Genomic DNA, 17630 nt, shown 5'->3' with positions numbered 1-17630 from the left:
CTGACGATTATTTACTATCACAGCTGTTATCTACTTATATTTATCATTGGCGCTTTGCACCGGTGCATAAGAGTTGCACCACTACAGTTTGACTGATTGGCCAACCATTACGAGTCGGTGCAAGAGTAGTGGATAACGCACCGATTTGATTTTCCCCATATCGTAGACATAATAACAAAATATTATCAATATAAAGAATTTATTCAGTAGTTCTGTACTAAACAGACAGTTTGTTAAAAATCGTTTGTGCAAATTCCAACTTTATACGCTGTGTCGGCAAGCAGTCAGCTAATCGTTTGCATTCGTCGCCTATAAATAGTGCAAAATATATTTTTTAAAGGTACTTTGTTGAAGATACATAAATAATTAGGTTTATGACTTAAGAGTAATTTTATAATACTTCAATTTAAATAATACCTTATATAACAAAAAACAACTTCATAATTTTTAACACAATACAAATCGTGTAATTGATTTTCATTATGTCAGTAATTTTTTTTTAGTTGACTAGATAAGTTTGCAATTTTATCAATTCATTTATTTGAGTCAATCAAAATATCCTTTTCAATGGACATTGGAATTAACGGATTAAGATGTTTTTGGTGTAAAGGAGACCGAAGTTAAGTTTTAATTATTTTTAGCTTTGAAAATATTCTTTCACATGTAGTCTGTGTTGATGATATTAGCAAAACAAATTTAAAAAATATGAATAAATTAAAAAATTAAAACACTAAAAAACACTTTAAATACATTAATTAAAATACTAATTAAATTAGTATGACAGCTCTTGTAGTAAGATTAATGCACATTATAGTCATTTAGTGCATTCGTTACTTTGAATTAGCTCGGTGGGTGTTCAGGGTGTTTTAGTTTCAATATTTTCATCTGAATATTATTAATAGGTATGTATGCTTTTAAAAGATTTAGATTTATTATTATGAAAATCATTTTCAGATACATTTAATATAAAATTACTATGTTGGCAAGCAAACTGTTTCAGCTCAATTAAAATTATCTCTGTCTAAAATTTTTTTTTTTGAATACACATAATAGGGAAATCTTTTTGAATATCTATCTGGTCTTCTTCATCAAAAAACAAATTAATTTTTTGGCATAGGATTTGTATAAAAATAATTTGAATAAACCCAGATTTTGAAGACAAAAGAAATTTAAAAAAAATCTTTATTGGGCCATCACGGTAAGTTTGCGCCTTAAACAAAACCGATGCGTGTAAACTCAGTAACCTAATCACACACATCCAAGTGAATATCCCCCTGGAGTATCATCAGTGACCTCATCTATTTCAGAAACTATTTTAAATTAGAAATTTAAGAATTTTAAATTACTGAAATATCTGAAACAACTGCTATATTAGTAGTTTGGTACACATAGTTTCTAAATTAAATAATATAATTCCTCCTCAAGGTGGATTATGGCAAGTTAACTAATTATTTTAACTCGTTAAGTTAAGTTAATGCAGAAAAAAAAGGAACTTAACTTAGTTAAAAATAAGTTACTTTTTTTTTCATGTAAAATTAATTACATGAAAGGTCATAAGGAAGTAATACAAACAAAATGTTATGAACAGGTAATAATTGTTAATGACACCACAAATTTATTGCTCAATAGTTAATATGTTAAAATCATTCCGGGTTTTCTCGTTAAGTTAGAAGTAACTTATGAAAATAAAAGTAACTTGTTAATTAACTTAGTTAAAAGTAACTTAAATTTAACTTTTTAATTTGTTAATGTACAGCCTTGGATTATGATAGTTTCAATATGAAATGAATTGCTTAATGTCTGCCAGTCAAAATTTATATAGGTAATTAGTAATCACATTGTATATTAATACAAATTATAAACTAAAATAACAATAGCATATTTAGAAATGTGAAACAAGTGTTGAATAATCCATTGGTGACATTTGAGTTTTTTCATAGGAGTGCTAAAATTTAAGCAAGCTAATTATTTTTCATTTTTAATAGTATCTTCACACATCATTGCAATAAACACACGTAAATATAAAAAAATATAGCTCATTAAATTTGTTCTGCAAAGCTCAAAAGGATACAGAGAAATGATCCCTATACTTTTTTAAACTCACATTTTTTAATCCCTTTACTTATTTTGTCTAGAATAACGCATCCCTCCTAAGATTTATTTTTTAAAATGAAGTACATATTAAAATATTTATTTTTAAAATTATTTAATTTATAATTTAAATAATAGTATTGTACTGGGATTATATTTTTATCTAAGAGACAAATTTTAACTTTTATAGTGAAAATAGTTGTTATATAACATTTTGGCTCAGATTGTTGTGTTGTTTAGTATAGGCCAGTTCGCAAATCATTATTATCTATTGCCTTATTTAGAGCTAATAATATAATTAATAAATATGTTATAAATAAAGCTGATTGGTGTTTAAAATGTTATATGTTTTTACAAAAAAAAAAAACAGTATAATAACAAAATTAATGATAATAAGTAAGGACTACTATACTTACTATCTAATTTATAGCGATGTTTTGTTGGCAACTGATAATTGGTTGAGTCGATCAATCAATAAATTTATAAAAAAAAAAATGTATTAAACAATTAACAAAGTATGAAGAATCTAATCTTAATTGTTAGATATCCTTCCATTAATTTTTAGTCATTTCGACCACTGTGCATAAGTGTTTTATTAAGCATAATATCATAATCCAGTCAGGATACATGGGATATACGGGTATGTTACTACCTGTTGTAATACATAAGAATTAAATTATGTTAAGAAAACATTTGTATAATATGTGACATTAATTATTAAGTCTTAGTGGACTAAAAATAATTATGTAGTAAAATAGAAAAGTTAAGTTGAAATATATGAGGGGTAATAGTAGATAAAGAAAGGGTAAATATTGTTATACCTGTATGTGTTGTCCCTGGCTTACTAACGTAAATCATAACAAATTTGTGTTCAGCAGATAACTTTTTGTGATATTAGCTTTAATATTAAAGTAAATTTACCTATTATCAAATTTAAAGGTAAGAATATTATCTAGGAAATGTCATATGCTTTTTTTGATATTATAATTTTAAATTGAGTTATGGACATTTTAAAGTTGTAATATTTTACATAGCCATAATTTACTTTAAAATGATGATATCAATAAAATCATACAATATTTTCTAAATAATATTCTTACCTTTAAATTTAATAATCGGTACATTTATTCTAATATTAAAGCTAACATCACAAAATGTTGTGCTAAACACAAATTTGCTATGATTTATGTTAGTAAGATAGAGACAACATATGCAGATATAATGTCCTCATATAATGATTGCTTAATGCAATCACTGTAGAATAAAACAGTAATAAAGTATTATGTTTTAATTAGGTGTTAATTAGTATAAGTTTTAATTATTACAGGTATATATATATTACTTTAATAATTTTTACAAACTATACATTATTGGGAGACTTATTAGTTATTTTTATCAAAGTAAAAGGACAAGTATAGTAATGAATTACTGCATATTTAATATTTTAAAATATTAAAACATTTTTTTACTAGGTAAAACTATGTATAAATAAATATATAGAAAGTTCACACAGGCATTATAGGTACATACAATGATCAATGATACAAATACAATATAGGTACTCTACGGCATCAAATTTAATTAATAACAGATTATAAATTACAAAATGTCTTTAATCAAACGGAATAAATTGTTAAATTTACATTTCATATTCAAGCTTTTTATAGCTTTAATTATATATATTATATAGCAGGGGTGGCTAGCGAGAAGAGACTCGCGAGCCACCAAATATATTAATAAATATAGAAGAGCCAAAATGTAAAAAAAAAAGAAAAAAAGGTCATACATAAATATAAATACACATAAATTCATATAAAAATTTTTTTTTGTAAAATGTTACGATAAAATGCGAGTCGCGGTTTGGCCACTCCTGTTATATAGTATACACTAATTCAGTGATTGGTAACCAGCACCCCATACGGCTATAGTGTACTAGCTCGCTGAACTTTTTTTATTTGAGAATGTGGTCTGAGAATCCAAAAAAATTGCCAACCACTATACTAATCTAACCTATATGCATTATTGTTTACATAAATAATATATTTTAAATTGTACACATTTTTAAATTAAATACACACACAAAACAAATTTGGTGTTAATATTGGTACACCCTACCACCAACAAAAATATGTTTTATGTAGTTATATCCAATTGTAAGGTAATTTTGGTAGTGTTGATACAATTGGCATAAGATTGGTAAGTTTCATTATAGTTAACATTGCCCAGGCACAATATAAATTGTCTAAACTAGGAGTTGGCCGTGAACCAATTTTGTGTGGACTGTACATTTTCATGATGTTTCAATAATATTTTAATTTATCTATAATTTAGTTCTATCAAAGTATCAAATTTTTAGTTATCAGTATAATATATAAAATATCAATGAAAATAAGGTTGGCAAATGACTAAATGAGAATCAGTATACTGTTCTGCTGTGGTACAGTAGGTGTCAAATGGGCTACTATGCTGATTTAAATGGTACACATTTTTTATCAGATTTAAAATATCGCATTCCAATAAAAATATGTATTTACAATAAAATCCGTTTCCTATTTATTAATATTAAATAATTAGTAGTTAAGTATATTTTTTTAAGCTTAATAATATAATTATTATAATAGTATACATTTGTTTCATAAAATTACATTTACTCATCACTCATTAGTATAAACTTGAGTATAAAATTGGTGCTATAATAACACTTCTTAATGTCTAGATCGAAATCTATTCAATGTATTATGTAGACCCTCAAAACTCACTGCAGGATCACTTTCAGCTTTTAATTCGGATTCATGATTGTCTGGCTGAAAAATATTAACATTGTTTATGTATACATACAATTTGAATAATTTAAACTGTATGATCAATTAGTCAATATATTTTAATAGACACCAATTACTATAAATTTATAGAATAATGGTGTATTAGTTGTTTTCTTTTGAAACAAAGCATTTTTTTTAATATATTATAACTTTGGTTGAATATTTTTGTGACTGTTACATATGTTATCGATTTAATAGGATGTAATACCTGCATGTGTTGTTTCTGTCTTACATACGTATGACATAGCAAATTTTCATTCACTAGTTTCAATGGTGTACTGTTAGTTTTGACATTAAAGTGAATTGAACTATTATAAAATTTAAAGGTATGATTATTATTTAGGGCCCCTCGTAGCCTTTTATTAATATTATTATTCTTAAGTAAGTTATGATCATTTTAAAATGTACTGTTTCAAAACTATCAGAACCTACTTAAAAATAATAATATCAATAAAAAGATATGTGGAGCCCTAGATAATAATCATACCTTTAAATTTTATAATAGTTCAATTCACTTTAATGTCAAAACTACCCGTACACCATTGAAACTTGCATAGGTTAGGTTAGGTTAAGTCATACGAGTGTAAAACGGAGACAACACATGCGGGTACTACATCTTCTTAAGAGGATGTCACACAGCTTGTTTTCTCTCTCTAGCCCATGTGCAACATAGACAAAACACATTTACGCAGTCTGATTAGAACTCGCTCAATTTTTGTTCTAGATTTAATATACCTATTATAAAATTCAATTTTGAAAATTTAAAGGTTATTTAAAATGTTGTAATTTATAGCTACTCGTATTTCTAAATGATATAATTAACGTTGTATTGAGAATAATGGAAAAAAACTCATCATCTTGTACTCAGAGTCTCAAAAATATAATCAAAATTTAATTTTATAATAGGTATATTTACTCTAGAACCAAAATTGAGCGAGTTCTACTCAGACTGCGTAAATGCGTTTTATTTATGTTGCGCGTGAGCTAGAGAGAGAAAACAAACAGTGTGTGACATCCTCTTAATAACAAGTTTATCAAGCACTGTAGAGTTTATGGATAGTTTTATTTTTTAATTGTGTATGTTATACTGTAGTTATTTAGAAATAAATAAATGGATAAACTAAATTAAATGATTATCACCACATAGTGATTTACTAATAGATAACAACAAATATGTGTACATAGTTTATGATTTTTTTCTTAAAAAATTCTCTTAAATATACATTTTTCTGCAGCATATAATATAAGTAAAATACCTGCAATTCTAATGGAATGTATCCTGTGCAAAATTTAGATTCCGGTGCTTCTTGTAGTTTCAAACGAACTGAAGGTAAGGTCAATCCAAAAAATCTATCACCATTTCTATTTGCAGGTATTAAATCTTCAGCACCAAGCAATTTATTAATTAATGATATAAGATGACTATGGCATTCATCAGTGCTCAAGCCAGTGACTTTGAAATGTTTATCATGATCCATGATCTCAAATCTAAGTTAAGAAAACAAAACATTCACGATTCAATAATATATTATATTAGGACATGAAAAATAATGTTTATCAACCTTGGAGATGAACCAGCTTTTATAACTTTGCAATGATAAGTACATTTAGAGAATATATTTCTAAAATGAGCATACGTTCTTGATGCATAATATCCAGCTGGATAGATTGCACAGTCTGAATAATAAAATGGTGTATCATATACAATCTGAAATAAATAATATATTTTTTATTTAATAAAAACAAACATAATTATTACGAAAAACATTTGATATGAAAATAAAAATATATTTTAGTATAAGTAAACATAGCTAAAACTGGAGAGTTATGATAAGTTTATTGCATAGAAATTATTATTAAACTCACTTCTCCAAAGTTGTAAATAGTTACATTTCCACTAGTTATTGGTTCTTGGACTTCTATAATTTTCTTCTTATGTTTAGCAGCAGGACGTCTTGGCTTAGGTTTAACACCTGTAAATAAAAATTTGTAACTTTGTAAAAAAATGTAATTTTTGGATTGATGTAAGATTAATAAATTATAATCAAATACTATGAAAATTTTAATTGACTACCATTTGTCCTGAGTCCTATCAAGTTCTATAAAGTTAATGTCCAATGGTACATAATAATTATAACATTTATTTCTAATTGTCTAGACATTTGTATGACAGTGAAGAGTCTTCATACAGATTAAATTATTAAACTAAATTTTATTTATATTTAGTAAGAATAAAGATTTTGTTTTAAATATTAAAATATAATAAAAAAGTACACACCATTAGTAGTTGCTTTTTTTCTTGGAGTTGCCTTCTTTACTGTTGTATTTACACTGGCAGCAGAAACATCTGAAAATATTAATATTGTTGTGAGGCTATTAAAATAATAAGATCGTTAATTTATAATTTATATGACTACCTCTGTTATCTATTAGACTTAAGATTAAAAAAAGTGGGCAAGTGGGTATCGCTCTGCTGTATAGTAGAGATGGAGAGTAGGTCACTGGTCACTATAATGGATGTGTTAAATTTGAATGCAATGATGGGTATCATTATATATGAAAAACGATTCTGAACGGAGATGATTTGTCAGTCAATGATAATTAGTTGGATATATTATATTATATTTAAATTGTAATATATCGTTATTTTACACGATTTCGTAAAAAATTAAATTTCATACGCTCATAAAATGTTTTCTATATTGACAATGGAATTTTTTTTTACAGTTACTTGAAGGAAAACTTACGGATAATCTAGTATTGGATTTTTGAACCTTAAGTATAAATCACAAAAATTTTATGAATTTTCAACTTCAAAATTCCTTGCAAATTTTCGCGGTTTTGATATATTTCGTAAACATTTGAACTTTAAATGCTAATAAAAAAAAATTGTGACTAACGATTTTTGATTTTTTTTACTACGATAAGTACAACTTACAATAAACCTTGTATTAAATTTTAAAGATTTTTAGGATAGTCAAATTTTTTTTATCGGCATTTTAAGAAAAAAAACTTAGAAAAGTTGAAAATTTCAATTGTCTATAAGTTAAAAAAGGTCAAAATATTTTGAAAATTTAATCGTAAATAGATAACGCTAATATAAACATTTGGAGAAAATTTCAAGTATTTACAATGATTCGTTTTTGAGTTACAGCAAAATAAAAAAATCGATTTTGTCGAAAAATGATTATGCGTAAAAATTCCCGTTTTTCCGTAATTTTTTCAGGGTTTTTCGCGACGCTTTTGTAAACTATTGGAAATTTTTGACCCCCCAAAGTACCATCTAGACGAATTTTCCTTTTCAAAGAGGGGCTGAAACATTATTACTACTCCAAAAAGTGATGACAGACACAAAAAAAAAAAAAAACATACATCATTATAAAATCAATACATTCATCACTCTGTTCAGAATCTAATATATTATTAAATGTATAAAGGTGAATTAAAGCTAAAAATGAAAATAAATTTACTAAAATAATCAACTATAATTTAAAATCTAACTAAGATAATGATACAACTAAAATTTGTTTATTTCGCTAATTACGTTGAATTTTGACATTGTGCGTGACAACACGAATTCGTTTGCCGCGGCAAGGCTAATACACGGAAATATTTATCAATTTTTGGTTTAACTTAAAATAACTACTTATTTTTTTTCGAATAAACTAATCAAATGTATTTAAAAGTACCTTTTCTATTCGTATAATAATATCACATTTTGGTTTAATCTTTTAGAAAAAAATAACACTTAAATAAATGATATAACGGATTTACCATATTATATTCACTACAGTAAACGTGTGCTGTGTGTAATATTGTTTTGACGATCGTGACATTGTGTACCAATAGAATTTTTACGTCTAAACTGGCTATTTTAGTTTTAACTTGTAGCTAATACTAGAAGTGAGTGAGGGCTCGCATAATATTATTATCTAGCAGTATTAATTCTTATGAGTTATGACAGTGGTATATTATAATTAATAATATAATTGTTATTATTTCATTAATATTAAATACATTTGATTAGTTTATTCGAAAAAAAAACAAGTTCATTAGCAGTTATTTTGCGTTAAACCAAAAATGGAAAAATATTGCCGTGTATTTTATATGGCCGCCGCTGTGGCGAACGAATCCGTGACGTCACGCACAATGTCAAAATTCACCGTAACTAGCTAACGGATTGTCATAAACAAATTTTAGTGGTATCATTTTTTCGTCGTAATATGTTCTATAATTTAAGACAAAGACAATTTTTTGAGTAGGATAGTCCTTTAATGTTCAGCTTTAAGAGGATACTTCATCTGCATGTGTTGCTTCCGTCTAACAAATGTGCAATACTTATAGTACAAACCGTTAAACGTGGGCAAGAACCACTAGAGCTTTAGTCCAAGGTGAGCAATTCAATTTTCACATTATAAAAAGATAAACAATATGCTGTGCCATATTGTTTTTGTGTTTATCAAACTTCAATAACTTTTTTTGTAGTTCTGATATCAAAAAATAAAAACAGTATTACATAGTCTTAAATCTCCTCGTTTTAATGTCAAAATTTAGTTACTCAGACTACAGGCTGAGTGGTCCTTGCCAGCATGAAATGTTTTAACTATATTGTATGTTTGACAATGCATGCGGATGAAGTGTCCTCTTAAAGTTTGGTTCTACTGATGTGAACATAAATTCTAACATAATTTAAATGAATACCATTAGATTATATGACAACACTGACTTCTTGTATAGAATCTGTAATGATTTATGATTTTTTAAATTTCTAGTTATTATTACAAATTTACAATTAAATAAGGTATGAAGACAAAAAATTGAAGTATTGTCGTCATTAGATCCAGTTCACCTCATAAAACACTGTAAATATTAACTATGATACAACTAATATAAAGTGGCAAACTGGATATTGATAGTCGACTATGCAAATGCAATAAGCATGTATATTATTACATTGCCATCATACCTTGTTATTTGGCTAATTACATTATTGTTCAATACAATAGAACAAATATTTAAAGGTTTTAAACTTAATTTTTTTTTAAATATTTTAACTTTATTTAACAAATACCAATCAGAGTTAATATAAGTAATTTAAGTCATAATCATAAATTTTATCAGATCTGGACTTCGAACCAATAGTTTTTTACCCCTAGTCGCAATACAAAAACAACTTTATCAAAATTTAAAAGAAAAGAATCCCAATAAATTTAATTAAATATTGTATCAATAAAGTGTAAATCTAGGACTGAATTCTATAATTTTAATTTCATAAAATTATGATAAAATTTAGATTTAATTACCTATTTGAGGTTCAAAAGTCTTTAACTTTTTAGTTAAAAACTTGCATTGTTCTCGCACAATTAATAATTTTTCTTGATTTAGCGATATTTCGTCACAAATAGAAGCATTTTCCTGAAATTAATTTATAAAATAATTATCATTAAACAAAAAGTATTTATGCTATAATTCAACTATTTGGTACACCAGTTAAAAATAAAATGTAATAAAAAAAGTTTATTAATTCAATAAACACTTATGAGAATTTATCTTATTTATCTACACTGGTATGGCAGTTTGTAACAGGCAAAGTATGAAATCAGACTTTTTGTAGGTATTATAGTACTTAATTATTGTGTATAACTAACAATTTTAATGGTTAATACTAGAAAATATTTATTTTTAATTATCAAAATTATCTAATTAAAAATCTTTTATGATTATTTAATTAATTGTTTTTTATGTTTGTTGTTTTATGTTAAATTGCCTACATTATTAAGTTTTAAGGAAATAACATTTATTTTAATAAAATATATTATTGCCAATATGTTATAATCCAACCGTTGAATACATGTGTTTATTTGATCCAATAAAAATTTCTAATAGAATTTAGAGCAGAGTATATTTTGCCAAACATTTCCACACTATGCTCATGTAAAGTAAGAAATAAAAGATTTGAAAAAATTTCAGTTAATTTATAACACATAAATTCAATTTAATTCAAGCCAGATATAACTAATTTAGAAGGTCTTTAATCCATCGTTAATTGTCCTGAAATATATACAATATTAGTTGCATCTTGGAATTTTCAATTATAACATGAAAATAAAACCAAAATTATTTTATTTTATTTAAGACAACAAATTTTATTAATAGTAATTAATATTTACAACACTCAATATAAAAAAATAATTAATGATTATTCAATTGTCAAGTTTTGTAAATGTGATTAATATATTAGATTTTGTATATTATTGGATTTAATTTATTAAAATGACCTTATTAAAAGGTGTGATAAGTCTAAAATATCTATCTATGAAAATATATGTTTAATGTAAGAAATAAATTGATTGTGATTGTCATATGATGGCTAACAAGTTAATAATAAGATTGAGTGTACTTACATAAACCAAATCTTTAATGACCTTCTTTAACTTTTTACGTTTGTAATCGTATCCATAATTACGATTATTAACATGATTATTAATCCAGATATTTCGGTTATCCACTGGATACATTGTTAACACATAAAATTCACTTGTAAATTGCAAATATATTTCGCAACAATTGTAATCGAGTAGTCCTACGAAAAACGTTATCAGAATCGATAATCGATATTCAGATTGAATAATAAAAAAGAACAAATCTCAAGACATTAATAGCAAAATATTGAAACTTATAAAAGTTTAAAACAGAAATTTGTTATTTTCGTGATCTAATGATTATAGCGATCCAATAGATAAGAATACGTGCATTTTCATTGATACCAGTGATTGATAACGTAATAATGGGTAATAAACTTAATAACACAGCATTTTGTTGTAGTGGTAATACTGTAGACAATTGATTATTATTCAAATTTCAAAAACAACATCATTCTAAAATTCTAAAATAGGTATAAATGTATAATAAGGTACTTTCTTATATTATTATTTATTATTGTTCATTAAAATATTGACTATTGAGTACTTTTACTCTAGTATAATATAATATTGTCGTGAATCTAGTCTCCGTGCATGATTCTATAACAGATTATCAAGATTTTCAAGGAAGAAAATAATACGTATCGATACGTATCGGGTCAATTTTGAGCGTTCAAGAAGTTACACGTGAAATATACTAGCGATACGTACCGACTCGTATCGGACTCAGACTTCGATACGAGGCGGTACGTAACTATTCTCTGTCGTCCTGTCGATACGTAACGCATTTTTCTTCTTGAAAACCTTGTATATTTCCGTCTGTTCTGTATTTTGTCTACATCGTTATTATATCTGTCCGCAACTCTAATCGACAATATTATTAATTTTCGTCTACGCATAGTCGATACTCCAAATAATTGGTTTAAAAATTGAAAACGGTTTATTAATCATCGTTATAAATTTAAAAAAATGATACTTTAAACAATGATTTGTCATCATATTATGTTGTATTCACTATTCAGTATTATGATACTTATTACTTAATGACTTGCATCTGTTCTACGTTTCTATGTGGTGTACGGTTATTGCATTTTTTACTACACAATAATTATTAAACTTACTAACTATTTTCAAGTTTACAACTAGCTATGGTTTAAATTGTATCAAGAGTTCCAATGAATGTTTTCGTTTACGTTCAAAATTATGTACAATTATGATTTTGAATATATATTGGACGATGTTATATAATAGTATAGTATATGTATGGGAAACAGTGTAGTGCGGCACTATATCTAATCGGAAGAGGTTGAAGAATGAGAACGACAACGATCTAAAAGTTGATGTAGGTACTTACTGTAAAATTTAAATTGTTAATTTAATCTATTTATCAGGCTGATACACACTGTTATACATCCTAAGTACTTGGGTAACAATAGTCCTGAGTATAAACATAATTTTTCATATGACAAGATAATCATTAAAATATGTATTCTGAAATTCTTGTGTTTACAGATTGCATAGCTTGAATCTAAAGGATTAAACAGTTCTGATGTAGATCTAAAGAACAGTTGTCAGATTTGTGATGTGATTTTTATGTTTTTATGTATGTTCCATGTCTTGAACATAGAAGCCACAACTGTTGAGTTTTACACTTAAATCATATACAATATTATTATAGTCTCTGACTGATTGTTTCTTATATTCTAGCTTACACAAACATATTTTGTATGCAATAAGAGGAATTATATGGCATCCAACCAGTAACTGGTCAATTTTACTAAGTTGAAATAGTTGAATTAATCCAAACATTGTGGATGAGCGGGTTACAGTCAATAAATGCATATTAGTTAATCATAATCAATTTGTCAATATTAATTAATTTATATTTTCTTGAAATCTTCAAATATTTTCAACCACTAAATCTTTAATTTGATATTCATATCTATGTTTCTCTCTGATAAAGCTTAACATAGGTTCTAAGTGCAGACTAAGATATAGTCCTAAGTTATTTGCTATACTATTTATTCTGCTTTAAAAAAAAAGTATACTGTACAATTGCATAAAAAACAATATTTTCAGGTTTCTTGCATATTATATATTGTATTTTAAAGAATTTATGAAAATATTTAAAAAAATATTTTATGGTATATTATAATAATAATATTTTTTCCAAAACCATCCTGTAGCACCAATAGATATGTACCTGCCAGCATTAGTTGAATATTAAAACAATTAAAAATTGTGGGCTTGTTGCAAAACTTCAGATTAAAAAAAGCAAAGTAATGTAATTACATATTTTTATAAAAACATTTAATTAATTACAGAATCATTTATAGATTGATTGATATCTGTCCACGCTAGAAGAGAGAGGAATGTAATTATTTCATGATACATGCATAAAAATCAAAATATATTATGCTCAATGTGGTGTTGAAAAGCAACAGGTAATTTACTAAAAAAAATTACAAACTAATGTATAGAATTAAAATGAAAACTTAAATTCTGTTTATAGATGAAATATTTGTCATTCTTAATTAAAAACGAATAAACCAAAGACTGATTCATAAAAATAGGATCAACCAGTCAATTCTGTGTGCAAGTTGGCCATAGACAACTTTATGGTAAATATAATAGTTAAGATGAAAAGTACTACTTAATAAAGTACCTACTTGAAAAAAATTTTCATACTATTTTTATTATCTTTCCTGTCTTTTATACTATTAGTTTGAAATATATTTTTTTTAAGTAAGAGTTAATTGAAAAAGGAAATTTCTGATGTATAAGTATATTCTATAATATTTTAAATATTTTTAAATATTTTATATGTATAGTTACTATACATACTATACTATAGTATTTGGTGTATAATAATAAATTATAAGACAAGCTAAAATATACTAACTTATTTGTCAATTGTACTAATTAATTTTTTTATTTTTGACTACTAAATAGTAAATAGGCTTATATTCATTTTTATAGTTAGGTACAATATAATTACATATAAATAAAAAAGTGAGATTATTTTTCAATTGTTAATATTTATTTTTAAAAATTTAGTTTTAGTAAAAATATACATAAAAAATATGTTAAAAAAAATAAGTTACTGTTATATTGTTGGTTTCAAGTGTACTCGTCATTGAATAATTCATTATAGTCTATAATGTATGTGTTCAATTTTAATTAATTGATAAAATATTGCATATGGAAATCAATTCTAAGCGGAGACGGTCGAAATGCTGAAAACTTCATAGTGTATTGTGTATATTATTTTTTAGTCAATATTCATTCAAGACATTTTCAAAAACATGTTTGAAGAGCATCTTTTTTGTAAACTATAATATCTTTCTTTTGTTTTGAAATTTGGTATTGTTTATCTTATATTGTTCTGTCTTTTCTCTAACATTGTGAATCTTAAAAATAATTATCAGTAGTTTAATGTAGAAAATTGCTGACTATCAATTTTATAGACATGGTTTTGCTAATAGATAGCGCTAGTGATTTATATTCCAACTGTTTTACATTATTAAGACAAGCCTATCTTTAGTTTTTGTGTTTAGAACTTCGTATTTTCCTAACAATTATGTTACACAACTTTTCATGCTTGATTATAACAAATATTAATTTCGTGTAACAATAGTGTCACTCAAAAGTTTGATGGATTGTTTTATTTTTGATTAAATGAAGAAACCGTGTTTAGGACTGATATAAATATAAAATTATGTATACAGGCAATAGATATTTTAAACGCCGTATCTATACATTTTCTATTATGGCTGTGTCAATGGGTTTTTTTAACATCAGCACTATACTAGCATAGAACATAATGTTATTTTATGCTAGTTATCATGGGTGTTAGGTTTTCCAAAATGTACGAAATAACCATATTAATAAATATTAATGAATTACAAGCGGCAAAGTAAAAAAAATATATTTAATTTTTTATTTAAAACAGGTTTACTTTATTAACATACTTAACATTTTAATAATTGTATTCATTTAATCTTTAAGTATTTATAAGAAATTATGATATAGTTTTAAATAAACAGAAAATAGCATGTTACCTATAATGAATTGAATTTTTATGAAATAAAAATATCTATACAATATTGTATATTTTCGAATATTTTAACAATAAGATATTAATGATATAACAAATTAATATTAAAATATACGGTGTGTTTCTTTTTAAACCTGTACAAATTTGTTAAAACCACGAGGATGTACAAATTATTTTGTAATTAAAAATTTATAAAATGTTCAATTTTTATACCCAAAGGTTGACAATTTAGTCCTAAGTTCCGTATGTGTATAGTTTATACTAAAACAAAAATGTTTAAAAATAAAAAAGTCTTTTTTTTATAGATATTTCAAGTTTAAATTTAGATGAAAACTAGATAATTAAACGAAGAATAACTATTTTTGTATTTTTTTTTTTGTAATTCAAACATATTTTATTAAAAATTTTATCAAAAATTAATTCAACCGATTCTATTGTTACTAGGAAATAAAAAGATCTCGAATGCTCGACATACTTACTGTATGTCTAGTAGTAGTGTGTAGTATACTGCATGTATAGTAGAACTATTTTCCCTCTTTTTAGCTTATAAATAAAAACGTAAGTATATGATTATATGAATATAACATATCTATATAATATTTTACAATCATTGATTGTAATTTTTTAACGCCCAGTTTTGGTAACTGCAGGTAAGCACTGCCACTACTGTCTATTATTATTTTATTTTTCCTTACATGATGGGTAGGTACATATAAGAATAGGTACTTAATATGAATATCGGTTAGCTATTGCATTATACATACTGTTATAATTAAACTAGTAGGTAGATAATCTTTTGCGTACATTTAACTATAATTACATATTTCATATAATAGGGAAGTACTAATATTGTACTAAGCTGGCGTGTTTGTAACAATAATTATTACAAGTCATGATATTTAATAATTTAGTATGATCACTAAAGAATTACTGGTTACTGGTTAGGTTACACGTAACAAACTAATAAATAATTATAGTTTATACATATTTCGTTTTGTATACTTCGTAAACAATTGATAAATGAACACAGGTTATACGTATGATGTTAAAGTTAAAATATGCAATTATCGCTTAACTATGGTAATATTTTACTCATTCTTTACCGAACAATATTTGGTAATATTATGTAGTAGACTACTGAAGATTACTACGTATATATTATACACTAGGTACCTAGTACCTAGACAGATTTCAGACTACGCACACCTAGTGATGTGATCAGAAAATATTAATATTCTCATAGTCGGTCGGCGATTTAAAGGGGGATACAGGACCCCCCCCTAAAATTCAAAAAAAAATATTTAGATCAAATTTTTAAATACCTATTTAGCTCATTTAAATTTTAAATGTATAAATTATGTATTGTCTTTTATATGGTATACCTACCTTTATACATATAACTGAAGAAAACTGTTAAACCGGCAAACTATATGGCAATACTAGCTGACTTATAAGTTATAAGTAATTATACTAATTAGTAAACTAGGTAGTAATTTACTATACTAGGAACTATGGAATGTGAAATACAACCAAATATTAAAGCTTTAGATGAATACTCGAAAACCCAACAACGATGTAACAAGTACTGAAGTAGTGAAGTACCTAGGTATCTGAATACCAAAAGTATATACATATTTTTTCAAAAATAGAAAAATGTATGTAAAATAATATATAATTCTCTAAACTATTATACTTTGTATGTGTGTGTTAATGTGTTTTTTAATAATACAACAACATTTTATTACCAGAAACTACTCTTATTAGTTATTATATCATTGTTTCATAGTTTATAATTACACATCAACACGACAACATATAAACATGTCTACACACAAACTATTTTGAGTTACTATACACTATACCCATAAAAACGTCAACAACTTATCAGGTGTCTAGTCACACTCAAAAAAATATTAGGTAACTGGGCTCACATATTATTATTATACGCTCCCAATCCACGTATAGGTTATGTGTTTTATAATTTTGAAGGGTTTGCGAACAAGAAAACAGAAGTGGGCGTTGGTACATATCAGATATAGGGAATAATCTAAATTCCATATGAAGCTATATTATAGGTAGTAGGTATATAATTATATAACGAAGTAACAGTATAGTAGTCTACTAGTATGAGTAAGACCATCAAGTTAATAATATAATATATTTTATTTTATATATTTAAATATGAGATCTAGGTAAGTCGTAAGTACTCATATTGTATATTAGATGTATTATCTAATT

The 17630-nt window shown here is 25.5% G+C and overlaps 1 protein-coding gene and 1 long non-coding RNA gene across 3 annotated transcripts; one reads left to right on the top strand and one right to left on the bottom strand.

The window, feature by feature from the left end:
• Positions 1 to 3504: 3504 nt before the first annotated feature.
• On the bottom strand, positions 3505 to 11593 carry LOC132926718 (transforming growth factor beta regulator 1). The gene is made up of 7 exons (XM_060991119.1): positions 11318 to 11593; positions 10217 to 10328; positions 7192 to 7260; positions 6780 to 6886; positions 6476 to 6621; positions 6170 to 6401; positions 3505 to 4895 (listed from the first exon to the last, which is right to left on the bottom strand). Exons 1-7 carry the CDS (start codon positions 11429 to 11431, stop codon positions 4797 to 4799), a joined length of 879 nt encoding a protein of 292 aa, XP_060847102.1. The 5' UTR covers positions 11432 to 11593; the 3' UTR covers positions 3505 to 4796.
• Positions 11594 to 11627: 34 nt separating this feature from the next.
• Positions 11628 to 14206, top strand: LOC132926719 (uncharacterized). Of its 2 annotated transcripts, none has more exons than XR_009661504.1 (5): positions 11628 to 12677; positions 12848 to 12973; positions 13043 to 13614; positions 13672 to 13779; positions 13848 to 14206. It is a non-coding gene; the product is annotated as an uncharacterized LOC132926719 (long non-coding RNA). The 2 variants fall into 2 exon arrangements; XR_009661505.1 differs by having other exon boundaries at positions 11628 to 12681.
• Positions 14207 to 17630: the final 3424 nt, after the last annotated feature.

Source organism: Rhopalosiphum padi, chromosome 3 (assembly GCF_020882245.1).
Source record: "Rhopalosiphum padi isolate XX-2018 chromosome 3, ASM2088224v1, whole genome shotgun sequence".
NCBI lineage: Eukaryota > Metazoa > Arthropoda > Insecta > Hemiptera > Aphididae > Rhopalosiphum > Rhopalosiphum padi.
Note: the sequence above shows the minus strand (reverse complement) of the source record. Positions and strands in the feature narration are given on the sequence as shown.

Coding starts and splice junctions, on each gene's coding strand:
- LOC132926718 (XM_060991119.1), bottom strand. CDS start 11,431: ATGTATCCAGTGGATAACCGAAATATCTGGATTAATAATCATGTTAAT. Junction 6,887..7,191: donor AAAAAAAGCAACTACTAATG/GTGTGTACTTTT, acceptor TTTTATTTACAG/GTGTTAAACCTAAGCCAAGA. Junction 4,896..6,169: donor ACATTCCATTAGAATTGCAG/GTATTTTACTTA, acceptor AATATTTTTCAG/CCAGACAATCATGAATCCGA.